Below are 23,906 nucleotides of genomic sequence, written 5' to 3' on the forward strand. Positions count from 1 at the left end.
TCTTCCTCACACAGAGGCCTGCTTCTTTCTGTTTAAAGAACGTATTTCAGTCAGTGGATAATTATATATTTAGCGTCTCTCTAGATATGGTGTTATATATAGGTGCTTTCTAGAAGGAATAAAAGAAAATCCCAGCCCAAATAGTCAGGGACAGATAGTGCACATCCTAAAATGTATAAAGGATGCACAAAGGAAATGTAAATTATGAATTGGTATGTAAACCAATACATGGGGACAATATAAGCACTGTGTCTATACAAGTAAAAATAGAAGGAAAAATCATGGAAATATCATGTGTGATATGAGGTAAAACTTCTTTTAACTACAAAGACTTCTTGGAAGAGTGTTTGTTTGTTTTGTTTGTTCGTTTTAATGGAGAGTAGAGAAAATTGAGCAGTCTGGGAGTAAAGAGGCATGCTTAGCCAGGGTCTACAGCACTGGAAAGGAGAGGTAAGCAGCGGGATGATTAAGTGAATAGGACGTGAGGAAAGGACTCAGGGCAGAGGGAGGGAAACAAGATGGAGAAGTGATGGCAGTGTACTGAGTCAAGAGTGGGCTTCTGATGCCAGTCTGAAACACTGTGGGTGGTCAAGGTGGGCTCCTAAAGAGAACGGTTTCAGGGTGACAAAGGAAAATTTATGCAAGGATGTTAAAGACTGAGTAGGGAGAACCAGGGTGCTCCCATGTGTCTATGTGGAGCTGTGTGTGAGTAGATGCTCAATAAATACTTCTACATTCTCCATTTTTTAAAAGTTTATTTATTTGTTTGGAGAGAGAGAGAGAGTGCATGAGAGAGAGAGAGGGAGAGAGAGAATCTCAGGCAGACTCTGCTTTGTCATCACCGAGCTTGACGTGGGGCTCGAACCCACAAAACACAAAACTGAGATCATGACCTGAGCTGAAGTTGGATGCTTAATCAACTGAGCTCCCCAGGTGCCTCTACATTCTGCATTAAGAGCCAGCATCGATTTAGAGTTAATTTTTGGTGAGCTCTGTGGTTGAGGTTCATTTTATTTTTCTGTAAGTATGTCCAGTTCCAAAACTTTTGAAATGACTGTCCTTTCTCCATTGAATTGCTTTAGCGTTTGTCAAAAATTAATGGTTATATTTGTGTGGGTCTGTTTCATGGATCTGTATATGGAATTCTTCAACACTACACTGTCTTTACTATTGTAGCTTTATAGTAAATCTTTAAACAGATAGCAGAGTTCATCCAACTTTATTCTTATTTTTTTAATGTTTATTTATTTTTGAGAGACAGAGCATGAGTGGGGGAGGGCCAGAGAAAGAAGGAGACCCAGAATCTGAAGCAGGTGCCAGGTTCTGAGCTGTCAGCACAGAGCCCAACGTGGGGTTCGAACCCACGAACTGTGAGATCATGACCTGAGCCTACGTCAGATGCTTAACTGACTGAGCCACCCAAGCATCCCAGTCTTTTTCAAATTGTTTTGGCTATTTCAGTTCCTTCGCCTTTCTTTATAAAATGTAAAAGTAAATTGTCTATATCTGTACAAAATCCTGCTACAATTTTGATTGGAGTTGCATGAAATCTACAGATCAATTCGGGAAGAATTGGCGTCTTTGTTAAGTCTTTCAATCCACAAACACAGTATGACTACTTATTAGATATTATTTTATTTATTTCATCATTACAGTTGATGTTACAAACAACACAGGTTTGAACTGTACAGGTTCAGTTGTGTGTAGATTTTTTTTCAATAAAAATAGTACAGTACTGTAAGTGTATTTTCTCTTCCTTATAATTTTCTTAGTAACATTTTCTTTAGTTTATTGTAAGGATACAGTATACAACATATGTAACATACAGAAGATGTGTTAATCAACCATTTATATTTATTCAATAAGGTTTCCAGTTAACAGTAGCCTATTAGTAGGTAAGTTTTGGGGGAACCAAAAGTTACATATGAATTTTTGACTGTGTAGGGGGTTGGCGCTCCAGCCGCTGTGTTGTTCAAAAGTCAGCTGTGTTTTGTTTCAGCATACGGATCCTGTACATGTTTTTGTTAGATTTATTACCTAAGTATTTCAGGTTTTGGAGCTAGTATACTTTTTTTGCTTGTGTATTTCCAGTGGTTCAGCTAGTGTGCAGAAATATCATTGATTTTTGTGGATTGACCTCGCCCACACACTTGCTAAATTCACTTGTTAGTCCTAGGAGTTTTGTTTTTTTTAGATTCCTAGGGATTTTCTACATAGACAGTCATGTTGTCTATAAATAGGAATGTGTATTTTTCTTTCCATTCTTGCACCTTTATTTCTCTTTCTTGCTTTATTTCACTATATATCTAGTACAATGTTGAATAGAAGTGATATTGTTCTGGCCTTGTTCCTGATCTTGGGGGGGAAGCATTGTGTCTTACACAATGTTTTATGTAGGACATCTTGTACTTGTTATTCCCTCTATCTGGAATGTTTTCCTCCAAGACCGATGGCTAGTTTCATCAATTTCTGTAGCTATTTTATCAAAATCTGCTTTTCCTGTTAAAATTTTAATATCCTCAATATTTTATATCCCCATTTCCTGTTTTATTCTTCTCCTTAGCACCTGTCACTGCCTTTTATAGCATATACACTTGACTTCTTTATCTTATTTGTCTGCCTTCCTCCACTATAATGTAAGTTCCAAGATCACAGGGATTTCTGTCTGGTTTGTCCATTACTATATCCTCCCTGATGTATAATGGCCACTCAGTATATGTTTGGTGAATAAATAGATGAATGAACCAAATCTACCCATCCACCTGCATCTATTCCCGTGTCTGTCTTCCTTCTAATCTAAATGACACAACTATCCCTCCCTTATTACAGGCCAGCTCTCCACTTGTCCTCTGCCTTCCTTCCCGTTTTCACTTTCACAAAAGACTTTCATCATAGTTGTTCCTCTTCTTTTCTGCATCTTCTGTTCACTCCTCATGATGTGACCATTCTCATCAACATACTGTCTTCCATCTTTTTGACTGTTATGAGTTGAATTATGTTCCCCCCAAAACATTTGTTGGAGTCCTAAGCCTCAATACTTCAGAATGTGACTTTATTTAGAGATAAGGCCTTTGCAGAAGTAGTCAAGGTAAAATAAAATCATCAAGGTGGGTCCTAATCCGACATGACTGGTGCCCTTATAAAAAAAGAAAAATTTGAACATAGGGAGAGTGCTGTATGAGGATGAAGACAGATAGCAGGGTGATGCTCCTCTCACTCGAACCTCTTAATTAAATTCTGTTTCTACTCTTGCCTTTTACAATCTAACAGCTAAACTACAGTCTTTTCAAAAACATAACTGATCATCTCATTCCTTTGCTTAAAGCTTCCAATGACCCCTTATCACACGTTGAATAAAATCCAAATTCCTTTTCTTTTCTACAAACTCTTAACATGGTCTGTCCCTGCCCTTCTCTCTGTCCCCATCTCTTGAACTTTGCCCTTCACTCACTGTCTTCATTTTGTTCCTCAGATATTCCAAGCCTTTTTCCTGACTCTGAAACCAGCAGCTCAGTCTGCCTGGAATATTCTTTCTCCAGATCTTTACAGGCCTGTCTCCATTTTGTGATCCAGAATCCTGCTCAAATATCACCTCTGAAGAGAAGTCTTCTTTGTCTACCCAGTGGAGAGAGGCCCTGCACTTCCCTGTTACACTACTCTGTATAGCTATCTCCATTGGGATCTAATATTATCCTGTCTATCTGTATATCACCCTTCTCCCCCAATCCCCAATGCTAGAATGTAAGTTCCTTGAGAGCAGAGACCTTACTAGTCTTTTTTTACCATGGTATGCCCAGGACCCAGAGCAATGCCCAGTGCATAGTAAGTCCTCAATAAATATTTGTTAAATAATTTGGTAACTCCTGCAAGTTAGAAACTAAAGCTAAAATCCAAATCTTGACTCCCAGTTTAAGACTCTGTATTAATTTACTAGGGCTGCCATAACAAGGCACCACAAGTAAACAATGGCTTAACCAAGAGAAATTTATTGTCTCACAGTTCTACGGTCTAGAACTCCAAGATTACAGTGTTGTGAAGTTTGATTTCTTCTGATGCCTCTCTCCTTGGCTTGCAGATGGCTGCCTTCTCAGTATTCTCACATGGTCATGCCTTGGTCTCTGTGTGTATTGTATACCCCAATCTCCTCTTCTTATGACGATACCAGTCATATTGGATTAGGGCTCACCCATATGACTTCATTTGACTTTAATCACCTATCTCCAAATACAGTCACATTCTGAGGTACTAGGGGTTAGGATTTGAACATATGAATTTGAGTGGGAGGGAGCGATACGGTGCAATTCATAACAGATCACGAAGAGCTGAAGGAGCTGTTCAATACAAGCCTCTTACCCATGGGACATGTGGGGGCCACCACCTTTCCCATAAACCCCAGGGACAGCTGTAACCGGCCAGAGTGTGTTTGCAGTCTCACCCAGTCGGGGAAGGAGAGCTCTGTTTTCTCCCTTTTCCTTTCTCCCTTCTTCCACACCAGAGGGACTATATAGAGAAGAGAGAAGACTTCTTCAAGCCAGGAGAGACATCAATCCAGCCTGGAGGGAAAGGGAGAGTGGGGGAAAAAAAAGCTTTGAATTGATATAATGTCAAAAGTTAAAAACAAATAGGAATGAATTTTCAAAACCAAAAGAAATATTTAATAACAGAAAACATCTGAAAATCGATGAACTGGGGCAGAAATACGGTTAAGGGAGCTGCCATCCTCACAGAAGGGTAGGTCAGCATGGGTGGGGGAAGTGACAGAAAAAGGCAAGTATGTGTCATGTTTATCCCCAATGAACTGAGGTGCCTCAATATGCTGATTTCATGCTCCAGGCGCAGCAGAGAACCACAAAGCTTTGTGCACATGTGACTCTAGAGGGCTGGCACTTTCCATCAGTAGCTGGGGATTCCTCCCAGCACCAGCCTGCAGTGGGTGGAGTGAGATTTTTGTCTCAGGAATAGGGCATGTGACACTGAAGGTCACTCATGAATAACAGAAATAGCGAATGGTAATTACGTGGGCTCTTCATCTCCAACAACCTGTAATCAGACCTGCAGTTCAGAGCTTGGTCTCCCCAGCTATGCAGTTCTGTCTCACGTAACCATCTTGTGTACCTGAGAAGAGTGTTAGCCCCATGAGAACAGAGACCATGTCTTCTGTTTTATGTACACGTATAGCATCGAGCTGGGACTGTTCACAGCACTTCACAGCTCTGCGCCATTGCCCACATGAGTTCTCTCTGGAGTTACTTCTGTCCCCCAGCCCCACACTCATCACCACACCTTCCATCGTTCCCCATCTCCTGCCTTAATCTCCAAAACTCATCCCTGACCTCACCTCTTCCAGGAAATTTCAGGTCAGGCCCAACTCCTTGCACCAGTGGAATGTAAATTCCATGAGGACAGGATTTTGTCCATTTAGTTAGTTCCTCTTTCTAACTCCTAGAGAAGCCTCTGTCTGTTCAGGCAGAGAGTGCAGTTTGTGACCAGAATTTCCTAGTAGTCCTGAGAGCACTAGAAGCATGTCAGAAATATGGGCCACCCTGTGATTTGTGGTGTTGGTTGGAAGCCCACCATCATCGGATAGCTATTTAACAAGTTGTGAAATTCAGAGAGCTCCTGTTTAGAATTTAGTAATCTGAATCTAGAAGAACAAATGTGAGGCCCTGTTTGGACTCAGGGCCCAGGAAAATACAGGTGTGATTGCAGTTACATTTGGCATCTGAAATGGATTGCTACCCTCCTTCCAGGCTGGCGTGGGCAGGATGGGGGCTTTCCCAGAAGTGAAGAGCACACAGGTGATTAAAGTATAGACTGCACCAGGAAGCATGAGATCCACGTACTTGCTCAGAAATGTGGCCGCCCTGGGGGATGTGGGTGACGCGTGGCCACCCCCTGTGCTGCCTCTGGGAGGTTCCATGAAGGGCAGCATCTCTTCTGCCCTCTGTCCTGCCAACAGCTGGATAGCTGCAGGAGAAACCTCACACCTTTTCAGCCCTTGCCTAGAAGAGTCTCTGATTTTCTTTGTTAGGCTTGTTGAAGCCAAGATGCATGCATAGTGTGGTTGTGGTGGTGAGGTGGCTTCTCTTATCATTCTTGTGTTTTATCCCCTACCCCTGAATGCTTTTAGGTTTTGAGTTTGCATTCTCCAAGTGCTATTTTCTTTATGTTTAAATGTAAGCAACTTAAGTGTTTCTTTCCCTTTTAAAAGTCTAGTTTCAGTTTCTTCTAGCCCATCAGCTGCAGTGGAGTAAAGAGCCCTGGACCATAAGTCAGGAGACTTAGATGTAGATTGGTACTTTGTATCCCTCGTGTTTAATTCTCTGAACCAGCTTCCCATGTGTGCACTGAGGGGTTTACATGAAGGACCTCCCCTGATTAGATGGAACCTTAAGGTCAAACAGACAAGCCCCTAATAATCTCTAGCCCAAACCTTCAGTCTGGGGTTTGAAAGCTCTCACTGGGCTCTGTTTTGTTGTTTGGTCTATAGACCCATGCTGTCCAGTGGATGTAAAATGTTCTATGCCCACATTTTAAAAAGTAAAAAGAAACAGGTTGCCTTCGTTTGTTCAGGGTGCTATAACAAAATACTATAGACTGGGTGGCATATAATTAACAGAAATTTATTTCTCATGGTTCTGGAGGCTGGAAAATCCAAACTCAAGGTGCCAGCAGATTTAGTGTCTGGTGAGAGCCCATTTCCTGGTTCACAGAGCCTTTCTATTGTGTTCTTGTACAATGGAATGGTCAAGGGAACTCTCCAGGGTTTCTTTTGTAAGGACACTGATACATTCACGAAGGCTCTGCCTTCTTGAATTATGTAATCACCTCTCAAAGGCCCCACCTCCCTGCTCAGAAACCTGGGTGACTATGTATACTGTCACATGTGTATGGGGGTTAGGAAATCACATATGAATGGGGGGACATAAACAGTCAGTCTGTAGCACAGGTGAAGGTGAAATAATTTTAATATATATCTTTACTCAATATATCACAAATATTCAACATGTAATCAATATAAATCTTACTAATGTGATATTTTCCTTTTTTTGTTGTATGGAATTCTTGAAATCTGGTATGTATTTTACACTTATGGCACGTCTTAATTTAGAGTAGCCACATCTTCATGTGTGCAGTAGCCACCATATTGCATAGCTGTAGCTCTAAAGAATCACTGCCCTGGCCACAAAAGTGCCTCATTCCTGCTTTCAAACAGAAGTGCAGAAATGCCAAAGAGCCTTATTGCTGGTCCTCTCAAGAAAAATAAATTCTTATTTCTTTATGAAATAGTATTTTATTATGTCCGTATTAATATTTTCCTGTGTAGGAGAGAAATACTCTTCTGGATTTGCAGAGTTCCAGTTCCGCAAAGTTTAAAAATTTCCCTTGATTCTCTTTACAGAGATAGAAATATTCCTATATTATCAGTAGTAAGAGCAATGTTTCCTAAAATGTGTTGCATGAAGCACTGGGTTTGTGGGATGTGAAGAGGTGTGAGGTGAATGAGCAATTTTCATGGTCAGAAAGTGTGGGGAATACTGACTGTGAAAATCCACTACATATCTTTATTGTAGAAATACCAAGAGATGCCTCTCTCATGCACAGGGCTTCCAAAACCAATAAGATGCTTTTTGTGGAAAGTATCTTGAGGGTCAGGAGTCAAGTGAGACCCACTGAGGCACTGCCAACTGGAGAATTTTCTCCCCGACTTTCTTTTCCAGGGCAACCTTATTATGTGGGTCTTAAATCCATTCCCAAAAGTTCCTTGTGCTTTCCTAGCTCCAGGGACCCTGCTGATGCTCTGTCCTTGAGAAAGAAAAATGGAGCTCAATAATGAGTTATGATAATGGCTTTAATATTGGGGACATTAGTATCTGTTGTGAATCAGATCCACTATCTTTCTTCAACACATTTTAATAGTTCTTTCATAGCTCCTAAATGTGACAGTGAATGTACATTTTATTTTAAAGTGGCAGTTCAATTTAGAGACATTTTGTTTTATTTCTTTAATGATCCTGTCAAGTATAGCAAATGTGGCAGCTGTGATTTTTTTTCAAATGGCCAAAAATGCAGGAAAAGTAAATTCTGCTTCTCTCGGCCAGAATCCTTCGCATTCACAGAAAAGAAATATGTTCCCATTTAAGATGAAAGGTTCTTTGCTTTTATTTCATAGCTCATATTGGAGAAAAAGTCTCAAGGCCATTTACAGTTTATTAATTTATCCCACTATAAAATCTCTTTATAATGGGGCTTTCAGGTCATTTTAACCCTCCTTCTCCCTTCCCTTACTGAAAGATAACTCCAGGCACTTCAAATCAAATGAATTAGAAACAAAGCCATTATAATTATAATTAAAATCTGTCTATTTAGAGATGGATCACAATTTAGCATTTTTCCCCCAGGAATTTGGGTCATATTAATAGAAATTGTAGTTTTCTCTTTAGAATACAAGGCCAGCTTCTGACAGTCTGGTCCATATGTTAGATGCATATAAAAGTTAATCATTCTGCTTTGGTGCCAGCTTGTGTGCGAAGAAAAGCTGTAAACCACAGCTGTATGGGGTAATATCTGTGAACTTTACTGGCTTGCACATGTGAGGCATCAGTAAACTAAGTAAAATGTCACTTAACTGAACTTGAGAGTTGGAAGAGGGAGAGAGGATCGCTAAGATTTTATTAAGGTTTGTACTTAGTAGACTCGTTCCATTCTTTGCATTTCACAAGGGCAGGTCAAGTTACACAAACCCCAAATCAGCTGTTTTCCAGATGATTAGGTTTGGCTTAGCCACAACGATATTGATCCCACAACAGTGGTTGACCTGGTTTGGTGTGTAAATGACAAAAAATCCAGACATCATCTAACATCAATTGTGTTCAATCAGTTTGGGCAGGCTGCAGTCCCATCAGTTACTCAGTAGTCTGCCTTGAATATGATCAAAAACCCTGAAACTACTGTAAAATCTTAAATTAGGCATTCCTGTTTGATGTGCTATCTTAGTGTTGACTGTGCAGTGCTCTGCACTGCTGACAGCCAACTTTGGGCAAGAAACTTGAATACTCTTTGCCTCAGTTTCCTTTCTTTGTGGATTGGGGACCCAGCTCACAGGACTGTCACATAAAAATACCTTAGCACAGTATCTACAACACTGTAAACATTCAGTAAATGTTAGTATTTAAGAATTGTTAACTCTCCTAGGGGCACCCGGGTGGCTCAGGCGGTCCAACTTCGACTCAGGTCATGATCTCGCCATCCATGTGTTCGAGCCCCATGTCTGGCTCTGCTCTAACAGCTCAGAGCCTGGATCCTGCTTTGGATTTGGTGTCTCCCCCTCTCTCTGCCCCACCCCAACTCACTCATGCTCTCTCTCTATCACTCTCAAAATTAAACATTAAAAAAATTTTTTAAAAAAATAATTGTTAACTCTTCTGATCTGGAACTGAGTGACAAATATACGGCAAGAAAAGTGGATTTCTACATTTATTTCTTTATCTCTACATTTCTTAAAAGACAATATTTTAAACATTTTTAAAAGATAGTATTACATTATGTCGTCTTTCTGTTGAGAATTTGTAATTTCTGTATTTTAAAAGTGATATCTTAATGGGACACCTTGGTGGTTCAGTCCGTTAAATGCCTGACTCTTGATTTCTGTGCAGATCATGATCTCCTTGTTCATGAGTTTGAGCCCCACGTTGGGCTCTGTGCTGCCACTGCGGTACCTGCTTGCAATGCTCCTTCTTTCCTTGTGTTTGCCCTTTCCCTGCTATGCTCTGTCTCTCACTCTGTTGCTCTCAAAATAAACTAAAAAAAATAGAATGTTTAAAATATATAAAAATAATATCTTAATAAATGGGAGAGAATAAAATAAACCCTCAAATCTTATATCTTTAGTTTGTTTTCTAGTCAAACAACCCAGCATTTAATGAGGCTCTAGACAATAGAAAATTAGATATTCTATAAAACTCCCAAATAACCAGAAACCCTAATGAATAACACTTTTGTAAATCTCAAAATGTATGCTGAAAGGATTGTTTCTGAGTCAAGTTATTTGGCTTAAACCAAAACTCCTTGGTCCAGTAGGACCTCTAGGGGTTCCATGTGGCTCCACTCAATCCCCTATACCAGCAACATCTGCATCTCTACTCACCACTAAAACTCTGTTAACTATAAATTTAATAGGAACACTTTGTTCCCAAAGCTCAATAAACATTTGTCCAGCCCTCTGGATGATGAAACCCAGATACAAGGAAAGTAAGTAACTTCATTCAAGTTCTCCTAACCAGTAAGTGGCAGACCTGAGACAAACCTCAGGTGGTTTGACCCCAGAACTCACAATCCTAACCACTTCACCTCTGCAATCCAGACCTCCAGTAGTTTGAGCAATGAGTCTGAAACATGAAAGTAACATGGCATGGACAGAGACCAGAAAAAGAGTCAGGATACGTGGAGGGAAGTGAGTTGTACTGGGGCCTGCTTCTAGACAGTATTGGATGTAATGTTAAATGAAAACTTAATGCCACACAATTTATTCACGTATATTTGAGTGCTTACTCTTTGCTAAGACTACCACTAGGTATAGAGTAGTAAGTAGAATAGACTTAGTGCCCTCCCTCATGGACCTTATACTCCGGTAAGAAGATACAGTGTTAATTAGATTCATGGATACCTTTCAGTGTTCCATCAACGAACATCTTTAGCTTTGACGAGACATTCTCTAGAAACACGTAACCCATAAATCTGTTTCATTCAGATTCATTACACACCCATGAGGCTACATAACTCTACAAAATGGTTCACAGTCAATTGCTTATCTACTTGGGATAATGAGCCATGGCGCTCTTGGATGACTGAAGGAAGAATCTGTGATCCTGAAGTTTGGCAGAAAATGGTAGATATGATCCATCTCTAGAAGGCAAGGGTAGAAGTCATCTAAAATGTTGTGGTGCATTGAGCATCTTCAGTGAACATTTTTCTTTAGCATCTACTATGTGTAGAGCACTTTCCAAATCTTTAGCAGGTGCTGAAGAAATCTTTTTTGATAAGACATTCTCTAGAAACATTTAAACCTTGATTGAGAATAGAAATACTTAATACCTGGCTGTGCTTGTAATCTCTATAAGGAATCATTTCTAATGGTAAGTCCCATGTAAGGCAGAATATTTATATTGACTTGAAAGGACTTAGGCACAAGTACATTAACTAGCTGCAGCCTCTAGATTAGCACAAACTTGTGATGCTTGTAGAGTTACTTCATCAGAGAAATAGTCTTTTGTGCTGACGTTTATTCTTAATAGGTTCTGTTTTTGTTTAAGACAAAAAACCGTAGTTATGGCACCCTAAGTATGTAGGATAAGACTTTAATTTGCAATGTTTTTGAAATCAAATGGTTATTTTGTATGCTGTATCACAAGGCCACGGTCTCAAAAAAGCTGTGCCTGTACTTAAGAAATAAAAAAGAATTTTATCCTTTAACACCATGACACATACGAGGTTCAGTAGAACTTTCTAGGTACTGCCATTTTATGAATTGGTAACAACAATAAAACAAAAATCACACACACACACACACACACACACGATATGAGAAAGAAGAGGAATGTGGGTGAGTGGATATTCAGAAAACCCATGCCGGTATAGCTAAGATAAGTAGTAGTGCTGCCCAAGTAGGCATGCTGTAAGCTTTGTTCCCTGCAGAATGTTGCCTTTCTCAGTATGTGTCTCCTTATTTTCTGGATTCTTTGTTTTTTAAATTAAAAAAAAATTTTTTAATGTTTATTTTTGAGAGAGAGAGAGAGAGCCTGGTGGGGGAGGGGCAGAGAGAGAGGGAGACACAGAATCCAAAACGGGCTCCAGGCTCTGAGCTGTCAGCACAGAGCTCATCACAGGGCTCTAACTCACAGACTGCAAGATCATGACCTGAGCTGAAGTTGGATGCTTAACTGACTGAGCCACCCAGGTGCCCCTATTTTCTGGATTCTTAAGCTGCTGTAGTTTTTTTTTTCAAAGATGTGCACCTGGATGTTCAGACTAGGTCCTTTAAAAAAGGAGCAAGGAATAAGTCATTCCTTGAAATGAGCCAAAATAATTGGTAAATGTTTTTCAAAAGTTAACCATGAATGCTTGGACTCAATAGAAAAAAGATTTACATAAGTAATGATTGCATTCGAATTAGTACCCAGTTTTTCAAAATGCCAATATTTACTAATACGCAAACTGAAAGAAGCATACATTTTTATTAGAATATATATATTATGAAGATGTTGAAGATAAGCACATTGACTTCCTTAATCTTAAAAACATTGCAGGGAGGGAGCAAACACCAATACTTCTGTCTCCTGTCATATGTGTTAAGAGGAATGGTATAAAAATTGGAGATCTGAATAAGCTCACCGTAGCCACAGGAGCCAAGTGAAGGAGTAACTAAAGAGATCCCCGGAACTGAACACTGCTAGTTGCTTGTGGTGATCAGCTGTGAAGAGAGCTTTGGCAAATTACGTATCCGGGCCTCAGTAAAAATCATTTACGCTTCCTCCACTTATCGAAGCCACACTGTCATCACTGCCCCCTCATCCTTCTGTTGCCTGCCAAACTGCGAAGAAACAATAATACATTGTACAGATTTTGGTTTTATCTTCTTTATATTGTTCTTTATTTCCCCTACTCCAAGCTTCTTTTAAGATAGATTTCACAACCATAGGTAGAATTTCAGAGCTGAATGAAAACCCGACACTGTTCGACCTTTTTTACTCTAATTTGCATCCACAATTGTTACTTATTTGCCTGTTTTTTAAAGCATGATGTTGTTTTTTAAAAAAAACTTTTAAAAAGCAGTTTTAGGGGCACGTGGGTGGCTCAGTCAGTTAAGTGTCTGACTTCGGCTCAGGTCATGATCTTGCGATCTGTGAGTTTGAGCCCCGCATCAGGCTCTGTGCTGACAGCTCAGAGCCTGGAGCCTGCTTCAGATTCTGTGTCTCCCTCTCTCTCTGCCCCTCCCCACTCATGCTCACTCCCTCGTCTCTCAAAAATAAACGTTAAAAAAATTTTTTTTAAGTTTTAGTTCACAGTAAAATTGAGGGAAAGGACCAGAGATTTCCCATATGACCCCTGCCCACACATGCATAGTCTCCTTCATAATCAATATCTCCCACCAGAGTGGTACATTTTTTATAATGGATGAACTTAAATTGACACTTCATTATTACCCAAAGTCTATAGTTTATATTAGAGCTAACAGTTGCTATTGTACATTCTATGGGTTTGGACAAATGCATAATGACGTGTATCCATCATTATGGAACAATATGGAATATTCTCACTGCCATAAAAACCCTCTGTGCTCTGCCTATTCATCCCTTCCCCCAACTCCTAATATTTTTACTATCCCTATAGTTTTGCCTTTCCCAGAATGTCATATAGTTGGAATCATATAGTATATAACCTTTCCAGATTGGATTCTTTCACCTTGTAATGTGCATTTCAGGTTCTTCCAAGGCTTTTCATGACCTGATAGTTCCATTTCTTTTTAGTACTGAATAATATTTTATCCTCTCGATATATTTACTTTATGCATTCACCTGCTATGATATATTTTGATTGCTTCTAATTTTTGGCTACAGGATTTTGTGTGGACACAGGTTTTCAACTCCTCAGGATAAGTATCGAGGATTGGGACTGCTGGATAGCATGCTAAGAGTGTGTGTAGTTTTGTGAGAAACCACCAAATTCTCTTCCAAAATGCCTGCACCATTTTGCATCCCTACCAGCAGTGAATGATAGTTCCTGTTGCTCCACATCCTTGTCAGCATTTGCTGTTGTCAGTGTTCTGGATTTTGGTTATTCTAATAGGTATGTGGCGGTATCTCACTGTTATTATAATGCACATAGCCCCTGTAGATATGTGATGTGGAGCATCTTTTCATGTCCTTATTTGCCTTCTGTATATCTTCTTTGGCGAGGAGTCTATTAAGATCTTTGGTCCATTTTGGGATGTCTGGCTGGATCATTTGGTGGAGCATGCACCTCTTGATCTCAGAGTTGTAAGGTTAAGCCCCGCCTTGGGCTTTTAATTATTTAGTTATTCTTCCTTGGGCTTGGAAATTATTTTTAAAAAATTAAAAGAAAAAAAATTTAGTCCATTTTTAATTGGGTTATTTTCTTGAGTTTTAAGAATTCTTTTGCATTTTGGATGACAATCCTTTATCAGATGTATCTTTTGCAAATAGTTTCTGTGATGTTGCTTCCTGAACAATATTGTTTATTGCCCTAGCTCTCTAATTTATAGCCCAGGTAAATTTCACATGTCCTAGCCACAGATGTCACGCAGTCTCTTTGGCACCAGGTCGACATTAAAGTTTCTTGTAGCTCCCTCCCACAAAAAGTTCTACTCCTCTTGATATCACATTGCCTGGCATTGATCTAAATGAAGCTGCATAGCCACAAAGGGTTTGCTTCATGGTGCCTTGGCAGAACTCTATGGCATACATGTAGAGGACCACTCATCTACTCAAACTCCTCATTTGACATGTAATACAAGTGAGTCACAGAGAGTACCGTGATCTAAAGGCAGTGGCAGGCCTGGGATAAGAATCCAAATTTCTCACTCTCAAGTCTAGCATCCTTTTCATCGCTTCCATGCTACAGAGGGAGAACCAAAGAAGCATTTATAGTTTCAGGCACTCAGCTGTCATCCTGCACAATGGGAGTTTAACAGCATCTTATTTTTCTGTGTGGCTTTCTGGGTCTTAACTGAAAACATAAGGAAACCTGAGTAGTGTGCTTCACACAAAGAAATGGTACAATGGACTCGTCATGAACAGGTAAGGTGTATTGAGCAGAACTTCTGGGGAGGGATTTTTTAATCTGCAGTGATCAGTTTATTCTCTCCTGCCTGGGCATTTTATTTAGGATTCTAGTCTAAAATATGGAATGTCACTTTTCTGTGTGCAACTCCCTAATCCATATGAGATTTTACTCAAGACTTTGGCCTCATTAGTATTTGTACTGACCTAACTGATATGAGTCCCCTATTGACTTATATCCAAACCATCCAGCTTTGGTCATACAAATGGTTGAGTACTCTATCTGAAGGCTCCTAGAAGAGCAAAATAGCAAAGGTTTTATTCATAGTCCCAGTGACATACAGTGCCTTTGGAGAGCCTGCCTCTTCCTCCTTTTTCATGTTTTCTTCCCCCACCAATCACCTTCATAGTTAGTATTTTCATTGGTAGGAGGCAAGTAACTTGTGTTTATGCTTATACAGGTAAAATAATAAATACTATATGCTATTACTAAATGTCTAATATAAAAATGAGAAGCTGCTTAGGAGTTTGATGTATAAGGTCTCTGGAAGCTTCTGGAATTTTTTAGTGTTTTGTTTATTTAAAAAATCTCTACACCCCACAGATTTACAACCTTGGGATCAAGAATCGCATGCTTTTCTGACTGAGCCAGCAAGGTACCCTAGTCTCTGGAATTTTTAAAGATCTCTCTTCTCACTAAACATTCTGCATCTTCCAAATAGAGTCATTTCCCTTTCCTATCAAACTTCCATTATCCCTTAAGATCTAGCTTATTTATTGCCTACTCTCCAACTTTCTTCTTCTTCTCTCAAGAAAACTTAGTCTTCTGTCCTCTCATGTCACCTTATACAACACTTTCCACTCTAAATTACAATAAATTGGTTTACATGTCAGTCCTTTTCCTACCCCGAGCATCTTCTCTGGGCTGTCCTCTCCTTAAGATAAAGAACTGTGTTCTAGTCATCTTTGGAGCAACCACAGAAGGCCCTTACTGTCTTACTTCAGAGCATGAATAACTTGAGCACCATTAACTGAAAGGACCTCTGCTTCTAAACTGTCGTCTTACCCAGACACTGGATGGTTTATAGCTACCCAGCATTTCCATCAGCAGAATCTTTCTGTAAATGTTTTGTTCCTAGAAAGCTTTCCATACTATGCAAACATCTCACCTCAGCGAAGTAATACATGTATTTATCCATGAACAAATGAGATCTGGATTAGTCGGCAGAGGAAGATAGTAACCTGAAGATTTGGAACATAGGAGAGGTTTGATGGAGGAGGTCTGTACTGCCTTGTAGACTTCAAGAGCGGGGCAAGGAAATAGGGGGAACTGGTTGTTAGAGTAGGGTAGAGATATAGCATTAAAGCCATTCCACTTCAGAAGTGGAAATGGGGGTGTGAAAAGGAATGTGTGATGGTACCTGGGTGGTTGAGTTGGTTAAGGCTCTTATTTCAGCTCAGGTCATGATCTCACAATTCGTGGGTTCAAGCCCTGCATTGGGCTCTTGCACTGACAGTGCAAAGCCTGCTTGGGATTCTCTCTATTCCTATCTCTCTGCTCCCCTCCTGCTTGTTCATTCATTCTCTTTCTCTCTCAAATAAATAAACTTAAAAAAAAGAAAAAAAAAAAAAGGATGTGTGGAACTTGAATACATCCTTCACCTAAATTACAGTTTGTCCAGGACCAGCCCTGGTTGGACTCAAACCTCCTCTGCTGTATGTGGATATTGTTCTGAGGCTGAAATAAACAAATCTCCCATTTCAGTGACCAGTGGGTGCTGGAAGATCTGTGTATGTGAATTTCATTTTTCCTTTTTACTTAATGAGTCAGATCTTCTTTGATAGATATCAACAGTCTAGGCTCCAGTACTTTTGTGAACACAGGTCCTGTCATTTACAAGCAAACTACACCAGAAGATGTGGGAAAGGCAGTTTTTTGTTTTTGTTTTTTTTTACATGGCTTTATCTATGGGAAGACTGAGCTGGCAGCTTCTGCCAATGTGGCAATAAAATTCAGGAAACAAAGAGCTTCAGCTCCACTATTGACCAAGTTAGGAAGGGGAAGTCTTGTTACCTCCTTGAATTCTCATGATTCAGTACAGTTGTTTGCTGTGCTGACATCCTGTTGATGAGTTTTAAAGCTTAAAGGAGGAAAGAAGGAGTTACTATTTTTCCTCAGCTCTACAATTTTGAAATCACTGGGTCACAAATCTTTAAAGCTGTGGTTCACATTCTAAATGAAAAAGAAAGCAGCAAAAACACTGGTTTGGCTTTCTTTGAGCAGAATAGTCCAGAGGTGTTAATTATGCAGAAACTCCTAAGATGCCAGACAGCTGCCAATTAAAAGCCAATTCAGGGATGAGAAAAGGGTTTCTTTTGCGCTTTGAATTTCCCATGTGCATGTTTTTGAAGGTAAGGTTGTGCACTCAGAAAAGAGAGTGAATTTGTTATCTGTGCCTTTTTCTTCTATAAAACAGCTGGGAGGGTAGGCTGGTGTTTTATTTACTCCTGCTGCCTTCCCTTCACAAAACTGCAGCCCATTCGATATATTATCAGTATTCTTTTCGTGAGAGATTAAGTGGGCTGGGAACTCTCCCACCTCCCCCCTGCCCACTTATTGATATTAGTACTGAAAGCCACGGATGAATGCCAGGTGAGAGAGTAAAAACTGCAGAACGAAATCTAACAACACACTTTTTCTCTTGGCCTCCTACAACTTTTTCATATTTTTTGTACCTGTTTTGAGTTACCTCAGTGTATCAAGCCTAAAACAAATCCATATTATATTTAGGATAGATAGGTATGTAAAAAAACACAAACTTTTTGCATACAAAATACTATAGTATGTTTTATACGACTACTGAATTTGACTCCTTGCATTTTTATTAGTTACAGTGTTGTTACTGAAATTAGAACACTGTGATCGCCGTAGGCATCACACCAACACAGGTCTGTCCCACACTGAGTTTGTAAACATTATATGCACCATCTGATGATAAGACAAAGTAGAGTTTGTTATTTACCACAGTAAGGGGAGACCACCACCCTTCAAAGCATTGACAGTGTCCTGGAGAAGAAAAAGCAGGATCAGAATTTAGTGAGGGATAAAGATTTTTTTTTAAGGTGGGTCTTTCAAAGTGAGGAGGCTGATTAGGATTGGGTAAGGATCACAAAACAGTAGTCTACGATTTGATGGAAAAAGCAAGGTGAAGATTTTTGAACTCAGGGATTCATAGAATCACAGGGGGTAAACTCACAGTTGATATTTTCCATTGAAGAGGTGATGGGTCTTAGGTCTTTCAGGAAGTTCCTATAATGAACAGTCAAATCTGCCTGGAAACAGATTCATGCTAATGGAGACGGGGATGATGCGAGGTCATTTTCCAGTAGATTGTAAGGTGTGGTTTAGGTTTTCTGTATCCAGACTGACTGTTGGATCAATGGTTTCAGTTCTCTGGTCTCCTCAGATAACTTCTGGTAGCAGATAAACTGAAACATTTGATTTTTTATTTGCAGCTCTTTTTTTAGTAGCAATTTGACAGAAGACTTTTACATTTCATCATTGTTTTTGCAGTCATTTAGTTTATGAACCTATACTTTGTGTTAAGGAAAATTAAAATAGGAAAAATTTCCAAACAAATGCCTGCTACCAGTCACCACTGGGACCCTGCAACAAATTCTGTAAACCAGAGAGGGCAGCAGAGGGAAGCCAAATTCTATGCATGATTATTTAAACAGCAACCCATCATTTGGGACAATTCTTAGGAAGCAACTTAGGAAGATGAAATCATGGGTCCTGGGTACTTTCCAAGTGATGAAATCCTCTGAAGCAGGCAGGAAATTGCCATTGTTTAAAAGTTCCAGCTCTGTCTTCAGACCCCTTGTCCCTTTCTCTTCAAGTTGGAAGCAGAGAAATTGTGCAGGATCATTGTAAGCTCCATTTCAGATTCTTTCTTAACCCCGTTCCAACATAGGGTATAGATTCCATCAGATGCCTCTGACTTGCATTTTCTCTCCTCAGCACACATCAGTAGTCACAGTTTAGTCCCGTCCTTACAGGAGGGTGCTCTGGGGCAGTAAGACATCCCCGGCCAAAGAGGCTGTCTAGGGGTGAAGCAGGGAGGAGGCTTTGAAACAAATGTGAACACTGTATTTACATTTAAATTAAAATGGAAACTTCTTATAGGTTATGTTTCTGAAAGGTGTGTGTCGTGCATCTGCTGAGGTCTATTGTTTATTCATGCTGTAAATCCTTTGAAATGTGTTAAAATGCTTCCCACTCATTATAAAGCTCCTGCCACCCCTGGATTATGACTTTGATGTCACCAATCCTGCTTCAAAGGGTTCTTTCTGGGCTATTAATCACAGTTTAGCCTCTGAAGATATCGCCAGAGAAAACATTTGGACATCTTTGTGCTAGACTTGCTAAAAACTTTGAAATCTTGAGTGTCTTGCCTGTGCACAAATTGCAGCATTTCCTTTCATTGACAACTTCTTATTTTGCTACAGAATCAGATGACATCCTAGGTAAAAGAAAAAAAAGTAAACCGCTCTCTTCAAGCACTTAGTTTGGGAGGCTAGGGACAGGAGAGGAGATTAAGGGTGGGTAGGTAGGTGATGAGGGAAGAAGAGCGTCTGAGCAGGTCACTCAGCTCCTTCAAAGGTAAAAAGCATTGGGAATCAGAGTGGCCAAGAGATGGAGGTTNCTTATCATTTTTTCCTCATCGTTCATCTGTGTTTTTACTGACCAGTGCTCACAGTTGGAAATTAGTAAGATTCCTTGGTGTTCTCTTGCCTTCTGCTCTCTGCTTTGAGACCCTGTGTGAGCTATTCACAGCAAATAATAATAATAATAGGACTGATAATAACTAGTGTGACTAACATGAAGAGAGCACTTACCATGCATCAACCCCACGTTGACAGTGCTTGTCGTGAGTTACCCTCATTGAACGCCTACAACAACTCCAAGAATGTTCAAGGATGAGGTAGTACTGCCTTCATATTATAGACAAGGAAACAGAGGCTCTGAGATATTAATCAAGTTGTTCAAGGTCACACCCCTGGCAAATGCAAAGACCCATCAGCTCAGAACTCCATGGCGGTTGCCCATATTCTCTGTGTCCTCTGGTTCCCTGTGTGGTGTTTTCTCTATATGCTGAGAGACCCATACTGCCAGGTCTGCTAATCAGTGTCTGCGTCTTAAACCTTCACAGTGGGGTTCTCTGTTGTCCAGTTTCTCTTTCAGGAAAACTCCCAGCATCTTTTTTCTTGTATATCCATCTCTTTCAAGGACTAACAGAGCCCTAGTTTGAGACATTTTTTTTTATTGTGATAAAAGAACATAACATGAAATACATCCTCCTAACACAATTTTAAGTGTATAATCTGATATTGTTCACTATATGCACATTGTTGTACAGCAAATCTCTAGACCCTTTTCATCTTGCATTACTAAAATTCTACCATCTGCTTTTAGGAGCTTATTTATTTTAGATACATCATAAAGTGGAATCATGAAGTATTTGTCTTTGTGACTGGCTTACTTCACTTAACATAATGTCCTCCAGATCCATCTGTGTTGTCTCAAATGGCAGAATGTCCTCCTTTTATAAGGCTGAGTAATGTTCCAGTGTATGTGTAAACCACATTTTCTATATCCATTCATTCTTCAATGACTATGTAGTTTGTTTTCACTACTTGGCTATTGTGAATGATGCAATGAACATGGGAGGCAAATATCTCTTCACAATTCTGTTTCCAATTGTTTTGGATAAATACCCAGAAGTGGGATCACTGGATCACATGGTATTCTATTTTTAATTTTTTCAAGAACCTCCATACTGTTTTCTATTTTCCATATTGGGTGCACCATTTTAAATTCCCACGGGCGGTGCAAAAAGGTTCCAATTTCTCTATATATTTGCCAACACTTGTTATTTTCTTTTGTTATTGTTGTTTTTTATAATGACTACCCTAACAGTATACAGTGATACCTTGTTGTGGTTTTGATAGCGTTTCCCTGATTCTTAGTGGTGTTGAGCATCTTTTTATATACCTGTTGGCCATTTTTATGTCATCTTTAGAGAAATGCCTATTCAACTCCTTTGCCCATTTTAAAATCAGGTTATGTTATTATATTTTTTGCTGTTGAGGTGTAGGAGTTCCTTATAGATCTTAGAGATTAACCCCTTACATTTGGTGTGCAAATATCTTCTCCCTGTGGTGGGTTGCCATTTCCCTGTGTTGATTGTTTCCTTTCCTGGCAGAAGCTTTTAGTTGATGTGATCTCACTTGTCTATTTTTACTATTATTGCCTGTGTTTTTGATATCCTATCCAAGAAATCATTGCAAAGATCAATGTTATGAAACTCTCCCCCCTATAATTTCTTCTAGGAGTTTTGTAGTTTCAGGTTTTATATTTAAGTCTTTAATCCAATAGGAATTGAATTTTGTGTATGATAGGGGTCTAGTTTCATGCTTTTACATGTGAGTTTTCCAAACATAGTTTGTTAAAGAGACTGCTTTTCCCCATTGTATAATCTTGATACCCGTCTTAAAGGCCATTTGACCATACATGCAAATGTTTATTTCTGGGCTCTCTGTTCTGTTCCATTGGTCTATATGTTTGACTTTATGCCAATACCATACTATTTTAATTACCATAGCTTTATAATATATCTTGAAATCAGGAAGTATGAAGCTTTTCTCTTCCTCTCAAGATTGTTTGGAACTTTGGGACCTTTATGGTTCCAGATGAAATTTAGGATTATTTTTATATTTCTATTTTTTAAAAATCCATTAGGATTTTGTTGGGGATTGCATTGAATCCATAGATCTCTTTCAGTAGCAATGGACATTTTAACAATATTAGATCTTTCAATTCAGGAACACAGTAAAGAGTAACAGAATATGCCACCCTAAAATATGCCACTTTGGCATAAAGATTATTTTGAGCTGTGAGCAATTGAGAAGAAGCAGATATAGGAAAAGCTCTCTGCCCTTCCCAAGAGCAAGACCTAAATTGGTAGAAGTGTCCCCCCACCCTGACCCTTCTCTATCAGGAAGAACAAAAGTTACTCATCAGAGACAACTCTAGACCCTTATCAGCCCAGAGACAGCACCAGAGGAATCTATATAACAAAGGCTTTACTAACTAGCCCTTACCTTCCATTAGCTTCTCCATATATTTACCTTTCCATAATTTACTGCCCCTATAAACTCAAAGATCTTTTTTTTTTTTTTGGTCTTGTCACTTACCTAGAAATTTATTGTTCTTTTATTATGATGCTATGTGAGCCCAGTTCTAACCACCCCTTGAGTTACTCATTGCTGGGTATTCCTGTGTGTATGTGTGATGCAGGCAGTAATAAACTTCTGGGTTTTTTTGTTTTGTTTTGTTTTTTTCTTGTTAAACTGTCTTCTCTCAGTCTAATTTGCAGGGCCCCAGGAAACGAACCTAAGATGACCAGAGGAGAAAGATTCTTTTCTTCCCCCAGAACAAGATGTCTTTCCATTTATTTGTGTGTCTTCTTTAACTTCTTTCAAAAATGTTTTGTAGTTTTCAGCATATAAGTCTTTTGCCTCCTTAATTAAGTTTATTTCTAGTATTTTATTCTTCTTGATACTATTGTAAGTGAGATTGTTTTCTACTTTCCTTTTCATATTTTCATTGTTAGTGCATAGAAATGCAACTGATTTTTATATGCTGATTTTATATTTTATGACTGTATGGAATTCATTTATTAATTTTAACAGGTTTTTTTGGTTTTTTTTTGGTGGGGTCTTTAGGGTTTTCTATATATAAGATCATGCCACCAATGAACAGAGACGATTTTATTTCTTTCTTTACGATTTGGGTATCTTTTCTTTCTTTTTCTTGCCTAAGTGCTTGAGCTAGGGATGCAGGTTGGTGGTAAGAGTGAGCATCTTTGCCTTGATTCAGATCTTAGAGGAAAAACTTTTAATCCTTCACTGTTGAATATGTTAGCTGTGGGCTTTTCATTTATGTCCTTTTTATGTTGTGGTGATTTCCTTCTATTCATAGCTTATTGAGTGAATTGGAGAGGTTTTTTTGTTTCTTTTTGCTTATGAAACTAATATAAATTCAGTTTATATTATAAACTAACTTATAAATTATACTTTGTTTATAATTTATGTCATTAAGGTTTCAAGATTCAAATTCTTCTAAATTTTTCATATTCAGAGCAGATCGTTTGGAAAATTAATAAAAATACAAGGACATAAAGGGAAAAATTACTCATAATACTATTCCTTAACTTTTCCTTCAGTTTAACTTTATTTTCTTTTTTGCATAGGTAACTTGGCCCAGACAAGAGCCAGGATAACAGCAGCTTCAAGATCTTTGCCTCCACATTTCAGTGCTGGAAGAACCAAGGTGAGTAGCAGGTTTGTACCCAAAGTAACAGGGACCATGGGGTGCTCCTGCCTTAGGACAGTCCTAGGGTAGACAACTTGAGTTTATCTGGCACACTGCTGGGGCAGTCTTGTCAAGAGATGGAAGGCATTTAGGAAATCAGGAATTAGGAAATTTGAAACAACATCATGGAATCCTTACAATCTTGTGTCAGGGAAGAAAACTTTTCCTCTACCCTCTTAGCTTCAGTTCCTGGGGGACTGTGAATTAAACTCTACCTGAAAGATTAGCAGGGGAAAAAACAGATCCTAATCATGTACGTACAGGAGCTCATTCTCAAAAAAGTGACTCAAAGGCGTAGTTAGAATTTAAGGCTTATATACCATCTTACTAGGGGTTAAACAGGAGGAGAAGCACTTTTGGGAGAACAAATGACTTTTGAGAAAAACAAATGGTCCCTTAAGAGAATAGATGGGAAGTCTGATTGTTTTGTAAGTGTTTATTTAGGCAATTTCTTATCCCAGTGCTCATTTCTCATCTGGTGATAGGAGTCAGTCTTCCATGGCAGGTTGTGAAACTGCCAGGGAGAAGATTTATGACAGGTGGATTATTTTGGGAGGCCCAGTTTTTAGCCAGATGAGGGGAGTTCAGAATAAGCCTCTTCTTGCAACTGTTGATTCTCAAATGTCCTCAGTTCAAAATAATACCTATGCCACTGGGGGTATTCTGGACAT

The 23,906-nt window shown here is 39.2% G+C and overlaps 1 protein-coding gene across 1 annotated transcript in view; it reads left to right on the forward strand.

Annotated features, from left to right (window-relative positions):
- The window catches only part of MYO3B (myosin IIIB), a 399,691-nt gene that overhangs the window by 208,247 nt on the left and 167,538 nt on the right, over positions 1-23,906 (forward strand). The window contains exon 23 of the mRNA XM_077751146.1: positions 23,114-23,193. Coding sequence (XP_077607272.1) covers positions 23,114-23,193 — 80 coding nt within the window. The remainder of the gene's footprint in view (positions 1-23,113; positions 23,194-23,906) is intronic.

Source organism: Crocuta crocuta, unplaced genomic scaffold (genome assembly GCF_008692635.1).
Source record: "Crocuta crocuta isolate KB4526 unplaced genomic scaffold, BGI_CrCroc_1.0 scaffold219, whole genome shotgun sequence".
In the NCBI taxonomy this organism is placed as follows: domain Eukaryota; kingdom Metazoa; phylum Chordata; class Mammalia; order Carnivora; family Hyaenidae; genus Crocuta; species Crocuta crocuta.